At 53.2% G+C, this 15763-nt stretch overlaps 1 protein-coding gene across 1 annotated transcript; it reads left to right on the forward strand.

The window, feature by feature from the left end:
• Window positions 1-527: 527 nt before the first annotated feature.
• PLEKHG6 (pleckstrin homology and RhoGEF domain containing G6) lies at window positions 528-15564 on the forward strand. The gene is made up of 15 exons (XM_030321493.1): window positions 528-686; window positions 2001-2156; window positions 2730-2894; window positions 3247-3342; window positions 3633-3683; window positions 4042-4191; window positions 5375-5485; window positions 5640-5789; window positions 6001-6138; window positions 6437-6556; window positions 6917-7049; window positions 7170-7285; window positions 13798-13943; window positions 14593-15288; window positions 15483-15564. The coding sequence occupies exons 1-15, from the start codon at window positions 549-551 to the stop codon at window positions 15490-15492; spliced, it is 2376 nt and encodes a 791-aa protein (XP_030177353.1). The 5' UTR covers window positions 528-548; the 3' UTR covers window positions 15493-15564.
• The last annotated feature ends 199 nt before the right edge of the window (window positions 15565-15763 follow it).

A 15763-nucleotide genomic window follows, 5' to 3' on the forward strand; every position in this document is an offset into this window, starting at 1 on the left:
GTGAAAAGCATTCTTAGCTTTCGGGCTGTACAAAAACAGTAGGCAGGTGGTTCAGTGTCCAGTGCCCCCCACCCCGTGTTCTCCCTGCAGCTCTTCCCCGGGCTGGGGGTGGGTGGCTAGGTGCAAAAGAAATACCCCCACTGGAAGGGGGCATCCAGGAAGCCTGGGGACCTGCCTATGGCTCTTGCTCCCAGCTACTCAGGACTGCAAGCATCCTTTGAGGCAGACGAGGGAGCCTGTACCCCAAATGTGCATACACGTGAGGAAGGAGGCATAGCTCCAAGGGGGCTTCCACCCAGCATGTGGGGTCCTACCCAACTCCACCATGTCACAGGGAGTTATGCCCCCACAATAAGTGACAAGCTCTTGTTCCTTCCTCCCCCACTCCATCATCTTTCCTTCTTCCGTCCCTTGGTCTCCAACCTGGAGCCACCCACTGATCAAGGCTGGCCCTTCCATTTCTCTATTTTCTCTGTGCAGCCTCAGGGGACCCTTTTCTCCTGGACATTGAAGCTATGACCCTTCCGAGGTGACCCAGGAGAGAAAAGATGCAGACCTTTGCTCTTCCAGATGATGGTCCCCTCCAAGGACTTGTGGCCTCCCGCATTGAGACTTATGGGGGCCGGCATCGGGCCACCACCCAGAATCCTGCTGGCAGTCTCTATCCCCGAGGAGGGCCTGTGCTGGTGAGTCCAGGCTGCCCCCAGAATGACCTGGGTGGGGCAGAGGGAGGATACCAAGGCTTTCAGGTCTATCTTGCAGGTGCATGGGCTGCTCTATTCCTGTCCCTCACCCCTACCTTCTTTCCTGGCTTGTGAGGGAGAGGAGGGCAGGGTTGGGCCAGACTCCCAGGACTCCACACCCATCCCAGGCAGATGCGGCAGGTGAGGCAGAGAGCCAGGAGAAGCCAGGTCCTCAGAAGAGGTGCTGTTAGACAGGTCTGAGGCATGGAGGTGAGGGGTGGGGGGTGGTGGAGAGTGGCATGTATCAACCCTTGGGGTTGGTACCTCCCAGACTCCCGCCTCTACCTGGGAGGAGCCTGTGGGCTCCCTGAGACCTGCTCCCTCTGAGTCAGCACTGAAGGAAGAGCAAAGGTTCTGGATGTCCCTACTCTGCAAGCGGGGAGGGGTGCGGAGGCCTGCCTGGGCTTCACCACTGCTCCGCCCTCCTGGCCTGCCTCAAATGCTGACCAAGAAAAGGGGTGTGGAGGCCAAGCAGTGTTTCCCTCAGCCTCCAAGCTACCCCGTCACCTTGAGAACAGTTCTGCTTCCAGCTGGGGTATCCCCTGTCTTACTGGAAGAGGATTTTGCCCTGGGAGACAAGGAGGACGGCTAGGGACTCTCCCAGGCTGAGGGCAGGAAGGGAGACTAGGAAGTACGCAGTGTTAGTCAGGCCACAGGCAGATCAAGGAATGTGACCAGGCCTGCCCCGGGGCGGGGGGGGGGGGGGGGGGGGGGAGGAGGACGTGTGTGTGGCCCGCATTTGGTCTCAATCTCTCATGTAGAAGGGCAGCCACTCCCAACTGGAAAGGACACAGGCTGCATGCCCCTGGGGGGGGGGGGGGAGGCCGCACATGCATGCTCCCTCATCCCCACATGCAAGGAAAGCTGCGAGGGACCCAGAATGCACTGTGCAACGCAAGCCCATGGTACAGGAAGCACGCCTGTGAGTGGGCAGATGCTGGGGGACACACACACCAGAGCCCAGGCGTGTAGGTCCCTGTGCGCCTGCTCTACAGTAGGCCCCCCACTTCTGCCCCTGGGTCCACTAGGGGAGCCAAGCTGGCATGCCCCTGCCCAGCTCCGCTTGGCCTCCCTGGCAGCAGGTGCTGTGACTCAGGGCGGGAGTGGCTCACATCAAACTGGTTTGAGGGGAGAGGTGAGCCCGCCCTGCCTGCAGCGGTGAGGGACACCGTCTGGAGTCAAGCCCCCACTACCACTCTGGGACTTCTGGGAAAAGGGAGGCCCCTCTAAGAACTTACCCTACTCCTCCTCCTCCAGGATCCCAGTCGCCGACGCTTCCAAGACTACGTCCCCTTTGCCAAGGGTTCCGGCCAGGTCCGAGGGCTGTCTCCCCTGAAGTTGCGAGAGCTAGAGCATGAGAAGAGGCATGGAGGCCATTTGGGGGCTGGCCCACCACACTCCCCCAAACTCAAGGTGAGGGGCCCCTCTTCTCCCATTCCCATGCTCATAGCCAAGCCATGGGGTCCTCCACAGATGGTCAGGGCCAAGAGCATGGCCAGCTCCTCCAAGAAGCTGGATCCGGTTCTGTCTAGAGACCCTCTCAAGGATGCATCTCCAAACCATGCTGCCTCATAAAAATGTTCATTTTAGAGGCAAATGTCAAAATGTTGCCTGAGACCACGGGTTCCCTAGTCCTGTCTGGTCTCCACCCAAAGGTCCCTCTAAAGGGTTCTGCCTCAGAAGGGCCCTACAAAGTATCTTTCTGGTCAGAGAGCCTAGGTCAGACTCCTCTGTCAGGCACCTTTCTGGAGACCAAGGTACGTCTCCATCGTGTTTCAGCGATGCCCTTTCGCCTGTAATCCCAGCCGGGGTCAACCCCTGTCCCCCAGGCCTCCGTGTCCCCACTCACAGACAGTGCTGCTTGCCACCTCCCATTCTCAGACACACACACACACGCACACACACACGCACATGCAGCCCTCCCCAGACCAGGGGTCTGGGTGCACAGGACATGGCCAGGACTGGTCCCCTTCTTGGCTCTCCCAGGAAGTCCCCAAGGCCCAACAACTGGAGATGAGGCTGCATACATTCAGCATGTTTGGGATGCCCCGCCTGCCCCCTGAGGACCGTCAGCACTGGGAGATAGGAGAAGGCACTGACAGTGGCCTGGTCATTGAGAAGTCCTGGAAGGAGCTGGTGCCTGGGCACAAGGTAGGCCTGGAACACAGTGTCGGTCCCTGTGGTGTCACAGACGCACACATATACCTCCCCTCTGCCCTGGAAGAGAGAAAGGCCTTGGGAAGTGGGGTCACATGGGGAAAGCATTTGGAGACATCTCGTTCTGGGTTCAACTCCTAGTTCTGCCACTGACTAGTGAGACCTTGCTCAAGACTGTAAACCTCTCTGAGCCTCAGTTGGTTCATCTGTCAAATGGGGATAACATCATCTACACACTTGAGGATTAAAAGGTCATCTATGAAGTAGATCTAGTAGCGTTGACCAGATGACAGCTGCTCTTCTTGTCATTATTCCCCCAACTGAGCCAGCACTGTCCCTACCCCAGGAGATGAGCCGGGAACTTTGCCACCAACAGGAAGCACTGTGGGAGCTGCTGACCACCGAGCTGATCTATGTGCGGAAGCTCAAAATCATGACTGACGTGAGCTGCCCCCAGCTCCAGCCCAGGCCCCCACCTCAGCCACTTACCCATCTCCCTTGCATTGTCCCCCATTCCCCCAGGCCAAGAAGGGAGGACCATGGCAGGGGGTGGGAGGAAGGTAGGGGTGGGGGACAGGCAGCTGAGAGATCCCCCCCATTGGAGACCTCCCCGGGATCTTAGGAAGAAGGTTAGCAGTGGTAAATCTGGAGGTAGAGACACTTCAGAGGACTAGGCTGGGGTCCCAAAGGTAGAGGTCAGGTGCTGAGACCCTCATCTTTCCCTGCATCCAGCTCCTGGCCGCCGGCCTGCTGAACTTGCAGCGAGTGGGGCTTCTGACCGAGGTGAGTGGGTACTCTGGAGGACCCTCCACACCCCAAGCCCTGAGCCCGCAGAGTGGGAGTGGGCTTGCAGAGAGCCCCACAGGCTGCTGTCCAAATTCTCTGTTTTCTAGGACACCCCCTGCCCTCCCTGGTCCCCTTCCTGCTCTCGACCCCAAGCAGGCTGGCCTCTGCTCTTTTCCGGTGCTCAGCACAGCTGCGCCAATGTGCCAGAGAAATAGAAGGGAAAGCTCCAGCCCCTTCCATCTCTCAGCTCCCCCGCAAGCTTCATCCAAGCTTATGGCTCCTTGCCTGTCCACGGCCAGTGCTGCCTGACAGTGACCTGCCAAGGCTTGTGGCTAAGCTCTGCTCCCTCCTCCAGGTATCAGCTGAGACCCTGTTTGGAAATGTCCCCAGCCTGATTCGAGTCCACAAGAGATTTTGGGAGGAGGTGCTGGGGCCCACCCTGGGGGAGGCTCGAGCCTCAGGCCAGCCTCTGGACCCTGTCAGTCTACAAGACGGCTTCTTGACGGTGAGGCATGGCGAAGGGCCACGTGTGGCTGGGGCGGGCCTGGGAGAGCCCAGAGAGATCCTGTCTGCAGGATCAGCCTGTGCCACTCAAACCCTTCTGGGAGTTGGGGGGAGTCTGAGGGCACGCCCCCACCCCCAGAATATCACCTCACCTCCTGCCCTTCATTCCACCGATACGACCTCTGTCCCAAAAGTTCTTTGGTCTTTTGGTGACTCTTTTGAAATGAAATGCAGCTATCTCAGAGAAGGGTTCCACTGAATCTCTTAACTATACAATCTTGCTTCTTGGCCAGAAAGCCTCTGACAAACAGCTGCGAGAAGAATGGGGCCGAAGCAAGGCATCCCCTGGGCAACTGGCTGGGGGTGGGGGGGGGGGTGGGGTATAAAAGGCCACAGGGCACCCAGAGCATGGAGAAATGTAATAAGAAAGCAAGAGCCCTGGGGTGCCTGGGTGGCTCAGTCGGTTGAGTGTCCGACTTCGGCTCAGGTCATGATCTCACAGCTTGTGAGTTTGAGCCCCATGTCCGGCTCTGTGCTGACAGCTCAGAGCCTGGAGTCTGCTTCAGATTCTGTGTCCTTCTCTTGCTGTGCCCCTCCCTCACTCATGCTCTGTCTCTCTTTCTTTCAAGAATAAATAAAACATTAAAAAAATTTAAAAAAAGAAAGAAAGAAAGAAAGAAAGAAAGGGGCCTGGGGTCAGACTTTCTTCCACGGTGTTACCCAATCAAGAAAATGCGGGCCTTGCAGAGCCAGAATAGGGGACAGAGGTGGGGAGACAGTCTCCCGGGAGCCATTGGTACCCCCTTCCATAGGAATAGGGCTTCTGGGCAAGCCTCAGGTCACTACCCACCTCTGTGTGAAACGAGACCTGCTGTGTCCTGAAAACATTCCAGCTGAATTATTGATGACAGGAGAGTCCGTCCAGAGAAGCAGGGTACAGTAGGGGCTGTGCATGGGAGCTCAGAGAGTGGCCATGGGTCAGCCTCCCGGGATCTCAGTTTCTCCCTGGAACCCAGAGGGAGGGGCTGGCAGTCACGGGGGAGAGCGTCATGGAGGGTAGGGATTGGCACCAACTGGACTAAGGGTCGGTGGGAGGCTCTCTCCTCCGTGCTCCCCGTGTTCTGCAGCTGGAGCCTGTATTTCATGACCTTCTTCCCCCTGCCTGCCCGTATCTGTCCCCTCAGTTCAGCCAGCGGTTCCAGCCCTATGTCCGATACTGCCTGCAAGTGAAGCAGACCATGGCTTACGCCCAGGAACAGCAAGACAACAATCCTCTCTTCCATTCCTTTGTGCAGGTGGGAGAGAGGGCGCCTGGGAAGGGGGCTGGGGTGGACCTGAAACAACCAGATCATCCGGCATCTCCAGCTGGGTCCAAAGCTGAGTCCGGCGATAGAATGGGGCGGCAAGGGGCCTTCAGGCTCCTGACCCCCTGCCCTCCTCTGCTGGCAGTGGTGTGAGAAGCACAAGCGCTCGGGGAGGCAGATGCTGGGCGACCTGCTCATCAAGCCCCACCAGCGCATCACCAAGTACCCGCTGCTGCTCCAGGCTGTGCTTAAGAGGAGCCCTGAGGCACGTGCCCGGGAGGGCCTGAGCGCCATGGTATGTGGCCTGGCAGGGCCGTGCCTTGGGCGCTGGGGGCTGGTGTGTGGGAACTGGTTTCCAGGAACTTTTAAGGCTCTTAAGGGTCTCTTTCCTCATACGTACGTGCCAGTGTGGCACCGACCAGCCGCCTGGGTTGTCATTGGTGGGGTGAGATGTACGGGGTAAGGAGGTGAGCTGTTCCTTCTTCCACACCCCGCCCGTCACCTAGATTGCCGCTGTGGAGTCATTCCTGCGATACGTCAATAAACAGGTGCGCCAAGGGGAAGAGCAGGAGAGCTTGGTGGCTGCAGCCCAACGCATTGGGCCCTACGAAGTGCTGGAGCCATCCAGCGAGGAGGTGGAGAAGGTGAGGGAGGGCAGGGGGCAGGGGGCTCAGCAAAACAAGGTCCCTGGGAAAGAAGATGAAGCAGAGGCCTGGAGGCTAAGGGGCAGAGGTGGCACAGAGGGCCCGTGCCCACCATTCCTTCGCCATGAGGAGGGGCTGAGGGTCAGAGTGCTAAAGAGTGAAAAGGAATTACTGGCTGCTTCCTCTCCCTCCAAGAAGGCGAGGATGAGGGGAGAAGGTGCTGGTGATAGAACAAAGACCCATGGTGGCTGGGAGGGGGAGGGGGAGGCAGTGATCCTCTCCGCGCTGTGTCCCTCAGAACCTGCGTCCATTCTGCACCCTGGACCTGATGTCGCCCATGCTGGGGGTCGCTCCCGAGCACACCAGGCAGCTGCTGCTGGAGGGACCCGTGCGAGTGAAGGAGGGGCGAGAAGGGAAGGTGAGGGGCTACGGGGAAGACCGGAGAAGACGGCCGGTAGACTGAAGAGAAGGGAGGGGTGCCAGGACACGGGATAAGAGTCAGAAAAGCTGGAATTGGGCAAAGAGATGTTTGTGTGTCTGTGTGTGTTGAGAAGGGGACGTGCTGTGGCTCAGCTCTGCTTGTCTGTACGCCCCTGAATCAGCCTGTAAGACAAGAGATGGGACCAAAGTGACACCCCTTCCAGCTCTAGCGTTCCACGGTTCTGTCCCTTGTGCACATGTGCACCCATGCACGCACACCATGCAGGAGCCCCAGTCCATGTGCCACCCTTCCCCTGCTCCAGCTGACTCTTGTCTCTCTCTGACACCTGCCTCCCAGCTGGATGTGCACCTGTTCCTCTTCTCTGATGTGCTGCTGGTGACCAAGCCCCAACGCAAGGCAGACAAAGCCAAGGTTATCCGTCCCCCACTCATGCTGGAGAAGCTTGTGTGCCGACCACTCCGAGACCCTAGTATGTCTCTCCTGCGGGGACACTTTCCTTCTCCTTTCCTCTTGGCAAGGGGAAGGAGCAGTCAGGATGGGGATCAAATATGGTCTAGCCCTTGAGCAGACCTTCACCTCCTCTACCCAGACAGCTTCCTGGTGATCCATCTCACTGAATTCCAGTGCGTCTCCAGTGCCCTCGTTGTGCACTGTCCCAATGCTGCAGACCGTGCCCGGTGGCTAGAGAAGACCCAGAAGGCCCAGGTATGTGAAAGCCAGGAGTAGAGAGTGGGGAGGGGCCCTCGGAGGTCAGAAAAGGGAGCACAAGAGGGAGGAAGGAAGAGAAAGAGGCTGAGGTGGATGCAGGTTCAGTCTGGTTTGGGCCCTCAGGAGGGAGACACAGCCTTGACAAGAGCATGAAAGAAAGCCTTTGGCCAGCTACTGTGCCAGTCACTGGGAGAGCCCAAGACAGCATCCCCTAAAGGCTTTTGTACCCTGAAACCATGATCTTCTGAACTTCATCTTCCGTTCAACATTAATGGAGCACTTGCTGGGTGCTAGGGAATCAGAAAAGAATAAAACACCACTCCCCCCCCCCCCCCCCCGGAATATGCACTGCAGCCTAGCTGGACAAATTAGTGTACAAATAATAGAAACATAGAATGGAACTATGTTCCATTAGGGTACAAATTATATTAGTGTACAGATAATAGAAAACACAGAATGGAACTATGACCAAGAAGGGAGTAATTCATTCTGTCTGGTGTGTTGGTTGGGAAAGGGGACATTGCAGAGGGAGGTCTGCTGAGATACTTTCACAGAGAGGCTATTGTCTGAGCCCTGTTTGGAGGGATATTTAGGAGTTCGTGAGGAGAACAAGGATGGGAAGGAAAGTTATTCCAGATGGAGAAGCAGATTGTGCAAATGTGGGAAACATGAAACTGTGTGTGTGTTGAGAAAACCACTGGCCTCATAGTTGATATTACCAGGACAGAGCAGGCATAGTGGCAGAGAGGCCAGGGGGTAGGTACTACCAGCTCATGTCTACTACTGGGTGCTATGCTAAGGAACTTGAACTTTGTCCTATCGATGACAAGGATCGAGAGAAGGTGTTTAACAGGGCAGATTCATGTGATAAAAGCTAGAGGAATTCAAAAGATCCAAATGGAGCTGTACTAGTTACCATAAACTTAATGGCTTAAAGCAACAGAAACATTGTCTCACCGTTCTGGAGGCCAGATGTTGGTCTCCTCTTCCAGCTTCTGGTAGCTTCTGGTGTTCCTTAGCTCATGACTGCCTCACTCCAGTCTCTGCCTCTGTCTTCATGTGGGCTTCCTCTCGGTCTGTCTCTGTGTACAAATCTCCCTTTCCTGTGTCTTGTACAGACACCCTAAATCCAGGATAATCTCATCTTGAGATCCTTAACTGAAGATCTTTACACATCTGCAAAGACCCCTCTTCCAAGTAAGGTCACATTTACAGGTTCTGGGGGTGAGGACCTAGACATATCTTTCTGGAGCCTCTATTCAACCCACCATAGGAGCAGAATGGCCAAAAAGTAAAGATTTGAATTGGCCTTTTAAGGGTAGGGAAGACCAGGAACAAAAGAATCAAGGGAGCAACTGGGTTGGATTATTTTGGGGACAGTGACCACATCTGTCTAAGTCTGAGCCAAGGGTTTATGTGAACAAGTGAGGAGAGGCCAGGTTTTACAGGACCCCAAAAGCTACAGAAGAGGGCAGACGGGACAAGGTTGAATTGAATTGGGTTGACAAGAGAGAGCCACCATAGATTCTTGAACAAGGGAATGCCACGGTGAAATCAGTGTGTTCATCTTGAATTGATAGCTGGCAGCGTGATAGGTGGGCTGGAGGCAAGAGAGATTGGTGGCAGGAGATTTACTGTACTAGTTTGAGTGTGAAATATTGAGGTTTAGTGTCATATTCTTAGGGACATGTTGCAAAAAAAGGGAAAAGTTGGAGGGGGGCAGGTTAGAGAAAGGAGCTAGAGAAGGAAGAGAAGCCTTTGGGAGACTGTGATTAAAAACCTATATTGAGGGGCGCCTGGGTGGCTCAGTCGGTTAAGCGTCGACTTCAGCTCAGGTCACGATCTCGCGGTCCGTGAGTTCGAGCCCTGCGTCGGGCTCTGGGCTGATGGCTCAGAGCCTGGAGCCTGCTTCCGATTCTGTGTCTCCCTCTCTCTCTGCCCCTCCCCCATTCATGCTCTGTCTCTGTCTCAAAAATAAACGTTAAAAAAATTAAAAATAAAAAAATAAAAAAATAATAAAAACCTATATTGAATGCAAGAAACTCCAGGTTCAGACACCAGTTCTACCTCTTCCTAGCTGGGTGACCTTAAGGTGAGTTATGTGGTCCGCTGAGTTTCCATTTCTTCACCTGCAAAATGGACATAAATAATGGCAGGGCTCATAGAGAGGAGCCCAAAAAATCATTCTTTTTTTAAATATTTTTTTTACATTTTTATTTATTTTTGATAGACAATGAGAGACAGAGCACAAGCGGGGGAGGGGCAGAGAGAGGAGACACAGAATCTGAAGCAGGCTCCAGGCTCCACACTGTCAGCACAGAGCCTGATGGCAGGGCTCCAACTCACCAACCGTGAGATCATGACCTGAGCCGAAGTTGGACACTTAACCAATTGAGCCACCCAGGCGCCCCAAGAAGTCATTCTGATTAAGCAAGGCAGCATGCTACCAGCTCTAGGTAAATGCACCTGAATGCAGGTCACAGATTAGGGAGGACAAAGGATGATTTCCCCTTTGAAAGACAGCTTTGGCAGCCCCCTCTGTGTGAAATGAAATCAATACAAAGAGGGAAACCTGTTGGGTTGGTTGTTGCTTCCTGGGAGGGGTGGGTCTAAAGCAGTAGTAACTTTTAAACAGAAGCACTTTGAAAGTGATGTGGTGGGGGCTAGGCAAGTGGACATACCTTAGGGACTCTGGGAAGTGTAGAACACAGCCCTGGGGTTCAGGTGGGGACAAAGGATGAACTATGAAAGTTGCTAGGAGAGTAGATCTTAAAAGTTGTTAGTTAACACAAGAGAAAAAAATTTTTTTTGTGAAACGTATGGTGACAGATGTTAACTAGACTTACCAAGGTGATTATTTCATTATACAAATGTTGAATCATTACACTGCACACCTGAAGGTAATATAACGTTATGTCAATTGTACTTCAATTACCAAAAAAAAAAAAGGGCATTTTGAACAAAGCAAGAAATCTTAATGTAGACTGTTTCTAAAGAATGCAACCTCATTATTTTTACAGTTAAAATCAAATTAGTGGTTCTCATAGGGCTTGCTTTAATGAATAGATAGTAATGATTTGTCCTTGGCACATTAGGTAATTAAGGCTTCTGGAACTTTTGAAAATGTGTGAAAATAGTCTTGCTCTTTAAATAATTTTAAGCATTCTTCCTGAAATCTTATCTATATTATCATATCATAATGTGGAGAGCTTATTTAAGAAAAGAAAATCCAGAACTTAGTCTCTGTTTAAATAGTGTATTAAAAACCATGAATTAGGAGAATAGAAAGTAAATATGAGGATTTTGCCATTAAAAAAAAGGCATGAAACAAGAATTAAAGACGGAACCTCAAGATCTTGTGTCTTACAACCCTGTAGGACTGCCACTTCCTTGAATACCTAAAACAAGCCACAGGGCTCCCCAAGGCACCAGGTGGGGGGCCCTCACAGGAGGCCCTTTCCTTCACCACCCCACCGTCAGAATTCTGTCTTCTTCCTTTGGTTCTCAGTCCCAAAATGACAACCCCCTCCTGCCTCCCTTTAGAACCCCCAAGGGACCACTACAAACTATTGGGATTTTATTCAAACTAATTTACCTCGGGCAGTCTCACTCCTGGCTAACAGAGGAAAGGAGGTCACTTCTGATACATAACCAAGCAGTGCACAAGCTCCCTGGCCTCCCTTAGCAAAACAAAGAACACTGAAACTGAAATTAGTTTGTCCTGCTATTGTTTCACACTGAATTCTTAAAGAAAACTGCTCTCTATTGCCATCAGCCTTTGTAAACTGATAAAGGCAGTGGAATATCTATTGGTCCCCTTGATAGAGCAACCACCCAAGGGTGGGACTGTTGCTTTCTCCCCCTCACAGAAATGTAGATGTAGATTTATTCCCTGCAGCTCTAGCCAGGGCAGCTTAAACTTTTAGGGAAAAAAAAAAAAATTTAGCTTCTCTAGGGAAGACAGACTAAATCCTGGGAAATGCCCATGATTAGGGACTGGGAAGAGGAAAAAGGAACCAGTGACAGGAACAGAAAAAGCTGTCAGAGACAGAGGTCAAAAAATGAATGGCAGGAGGCTGAAGCAGGCTGCTAAGGTAATAGCCAGAGCCCAGCTCTCACCTGTTATCTGTGTTCTTGCAGGGGTTATGTCATCTCTCCAAGTCCCCATCTGGGGAATTGCAGTGATAGTGGGCACAATCATGCAGGAGAGATGGGACAATTATTGTTGCTGCTTGGCATGAGGCCCAGCACTTAATGGGCGCTCCATAAATGTTTGTAATTATCATTAGAAGAAGGAGGTGGTCAGTGGCGCCTGGGCGGGGCTACGTGCTGACTAGGGAAAGGCCTCACAGCTGCTCAGAGTTCGTGGGCACTTTGAGAGATCTGTGTTAGTCCACTTGGGGAACTTTGGGAGGAGCAGATGAATCTAGGAGCAACCCCAGAGGCAGTGGGGAGAAGAGGTGTTTCCTCTCAAGGCTTATGTCTTCCACCAGGGCAAAGAAAGAAGAATCATGCTGGGGGAGCCCTCCCTTCCTCTTCTCAGCTTTGTAGAGGAGCCACATTTTGGCTCAGGCACCGATTTCCTCTTCCCTTCCCAACTTGATTCTCCTCTTACCCAAGCTGAGAAGATCCTCCCAGGGTTGCTGGAGAAGCTTTGGGGTGTCTGGGGGGGACCTCAAACAGCCCCATTCCCTGATGCCTCAGGTCCCCTCCCTCCCTGCTTTTTCCTAGGGTTGGGCCAAGGGCAACTGCCAGGGGCACGTTTAGTGGAGATACTTGTATTAGTTGTTCCTTACAAACCCCACCCCTTCCTCCCAGTTCTTTCCTTCCCCACACCATCCTATCCTGGACTTCCCAAACACTCCATTGAACTTGGGTCATGTGGAGCCAAGGGCAGGTCATCTCAGCCCAACAAGCAGGCTGCTCCACTCCACCCTGGCCCCAAGAACAACCCCACCCAGCATCCTTGCTTCTTGTTCCGTCCCACATTGGAGATGAGGGAGGAGGTCACAGGACCTGGCCCTGGTGTGCTGGTTCTCTGCACCCAGGTACCATCATCCCTTGCTTTGACCAACTGACTAGTCTTATGAGACTGCTAAGAATCTTTGCACTGCTTTGTCACTCACAGGACTGAGGGACTGGAGAGCCAGAGAAAGGAAACTTGCAATATAAACCTGATGTCATTTTCCTATCCCTGTTCATCCATTTCTCCAACATGTCTATTGTCCTGACCCAGCTACCCCCGTGTTTCTGGAGAGGCTTTGGGAAGGTCCAGGTGTCCAAGAGTTGCTGGTTCAGATACCTAAGCTGGAGAGATAATCAAAATATTTAACCACCAGTATGGCATGGCCATCATCCAATTAGAGTGGAGCATCTTGGGAGCTTGGGAGTGTGCTAGAGGTCCCCTGCTGTGCCACATGTTATCACTGGATCTTGAAGGATGGGGTTACCAGTCCTAGGGAAAGGAGGCAGGAGGCTTGGACAGCAGCCCTTTGCTTACCAGCATGGAAGTACTCCAATATTTTAACAATGATATGGCCATACCAGTGAGTACTGATACCAGCACTGCCCGCAGCTGCCACCAGGACCTCCCTTTGCCCAGCCTGTGCCTTCAACCTGTCTGTGGGTTCTGCTGCCTTCCCTCCCCCTCCCCAAGCAAATGTCCTTTAGCAACTCTGCCCTTTAAGGCTGCCCTTGAAAGTCAATGAAGTTCCTGAACCAGGACTCAAAGAGAAGGCCCAGTCCCAGTTCTGCTTCTCTTCTCATGGGACTTGAGCAAGTCCCTTTGTCTCTCTAAGTCTTGTTTTCTCATCTGTAAAATGGGCTAATATCCATGCTTTCCAACCTACAGGGTGATGGTGTGTATCAAATGATCACATGCATGTGGAGGTGCCCCGTAAGGTGCTTCTCAGATGTCACTATTTTGTTCTGAGGGCACCTGTGTGAAAACTTTGAGGGAAGAAGACAGAAAATACAGTGTATCCTCCTCCATTCCTCTTGGGACGGTCTTGCTTTCATCTCTGAAGGACAGCAGAGGACAAAGCCTGACCCTGCCCACCCTGGCAGCAGGAGAAGGAGTAATTTGACGGCCCACCACCATTTAGAACACTTGTACCACCATCACCATATATCAGGGAGGGCTCCCTGAAGGAGGGAAGAGATTGGATAGAGGGCTTAACAAGGGGGCATAAGAAGCCGGAAGAACCGCACAAGCAGGAAAGGGGGTCTTCTGTACACCTCACCCACCCCCAGAGCCAGTTGGAGGGTTCAATTCCTGGCGCCATCCCACTCTCTTTTGCCCCATGACCTTGGCAGTTACTTATCCCGAGTCTCCATTTTTCCCTAGTAAAGTAGGAGTAACAAATAATATCTGCCTCATAGCCTTCATAATATAGTCATAATCTGTGAAGATTAAATGAAATAATATGTATGTAAAGCACTTAGCACATGGGTGACGTACAGCAAGTCTCAATAAATGAGAGCTCTTAATGAAAGTATGCCCACCCCAGATCACCCTGCAAAAGCTGAAGACAGAGGAGTATGTCCAACAGAAGAGGGAGCTCCTAGCTCTCTATCGGAACCAGGACCGGGAGGCCCCACGCACCAGGCCCTCCTCACCTTCCCCGGAGGACTCTCAGAGCAGCGCAGAGGGGAGGTAAGACCCACAGGGACCACAAGTCTCTCAAAGTAGGGGGACTGCAGGCAGGGAGAGAGGGGAGAGGAACCCACACAGCAGAGAAGTGGCAACACAGCTTCTGGGGACGTTGGAAATAGACAGAGGAACCCAGGCTACGGGTTAGAGTGGAACAGGTTGGCACTAGTCAACAGTTGCCAGGGTGACAGAAACAGACACAAGAGATGCAAGTTCCTTGAGAGGAGCAGGCTCCCCAGGCCAGGGATGGAGAGTGAGAGCCAGTATGGGATTTGCAGAATGTCGCAGCTGCAAGGATCCAGAGAGGGCGAGAGGTTCGTTCACAGGAACACATCTGTTCAGCAGCATGGTTAAGGAGAAGAAAGATCCATCACTGGGGGATTGCCTCAGGGGAGCTCAGGAACCCTTCAGCAGATAGCTGAGCACCTGCTTGGTACAAGGTCCTGAGCCAGGTGCTGTGGCTAAAATACCTTAGAGGAGCTTACAGTCTAGCCAGCAAGATGAGAAAATAATCGTGCAGTGTAAAGGTGGTACCGAAGTAAGTTTGGAGGAGGGGCTGTTTCTGGATAGGAAGATCAAGGGAAAATTCCTGGGCTTGAACTTGACCCCTCAGCACCCGACTCTGACCATTTACTCTTCCTATAAATTGTAGGACTCCAGAGTTCTCAACCGTCATCCCCCAGCTGGTGGTGACAGAAGACGTGGATGAAGAGCCTCTGTTGGTACCAGATGATACTTCAGACTCTGGCTATGGGACCCTGATCCCAGGCTCCCCCAAGGGGCCCCATTCTGTGAGCCGTCTACGCCCACAGGCCCTTAGGCGTGACCCTCGTCTCACCTTCTCCACCCTGGACCTCCGAGATGTTCCTTTGCGCCCTCAACCTCCCAACCCCCAAGCCCCCCAACGCCAAAGCGCCCCTGAACTGCCAGGGGAAGGTATCCAAAGAGGAAGCAGCCTTCCCAGGAGAGATCCACCAACCTGGTCTGAAGAAGAAGACGGGACCTCAGTAGATGGGAATGTGGTAGCAGAAACGCTGCATAGGGCCCGACTTCGGAGACAGCTCCCCCCATCCCCAACCCACACTGACTCTGCTGGGGAAAGCCCCTGGGAGTCCTCAGGGGATGAAGAAGAAGGGCCCCTCTTCCTGAGACCTGACTGCACCCCCTCCCCTCGCCCTCTCCGGGCTGAGGACATGCTCAGAGAGATCCGGGAAGAACTGGCCAGCCAGAGGATTGAGGGCATCCCCGAGCCTCGGAGGAACAACAGGCCTCAGAAGCTGACCCGGGTCCAACTGCGGAGAATGCGTGGGCCCCACATCATTCAGCTGGACACCCCCCTGTCCACATCGTAAGTGCTGAAGGGAAGGTGGCCTGGGAGGGGGTGGAGAAGCCAGTATGGAGTGAGAGGGGTACCAAAGATGTCAGTGGGGACAGAGTATAGGAGGGCAATACCGGAGCAGGGGCCATGGCAAGGAAGGGTACTTAGCCTCACTCTTCACCCCACATCTGACTTCGCCTAACACCCACCTCCTTTCTTTTCAGAGAGGTGTGAGGAACACTCAGGACCTTTGGCATTTCTCCCGGAGGAAATCTCTCCCCACGAGTGCTGGTCACCACCCCACCCCTGGACTCTACCTCAAGGACCACACTTCCCAATAAGAAGCCTGGCCCGGGCACCATGCCCTTCCTGCTCTGAGGGTTTTGGGATCAAGTGCTGTACATTTTTGTACCATAGACATACCAGAGCCCCACATAAAGTTGTACATAAAAATGACCGCCTGGTCATTACTAGATAAGGGCGGGAAGAAAGAGAACCTGATGAG

The sequence above is a fragment of the Lynx canadensis genome, chromosome B4 (genome assembly GCF_007474595.2).
Source record: "Lynx canadensis isolate LIC74 chromosome B4, mLynCan4.pri.v2, whole genome shotgun sequence".
NCBI classification, from domain to species: Eukaryota; Metazoa; Chordata; class Mammalia; order Carnivora; family Felidae; genus Lynx; species Lynx canadensis.

Coding starts and splice junctions, on each gene's coding strand:
- PLEKHG6 (XM_030321493.1), top strand. CDS start 549: ATGCAGACCTTTGCTCTTCCAGATGATGGTCCCCTCCAAGGACTTGTG. Junction 4,192..5,374: donor TACAAGACGGCTTCTTGACG/GTGAGGCATGGC, acceptor CTGTCCCCTCAG/TTCAGCCAGCGGTTCCAGCC. Junction 13,944..14,592: donor CAGAGCAGCGCAGAGGGGAG/GTAAGACCCACA, acceptor TATAAATTGTAG/GACTCCAGAGTTCTCAACCG.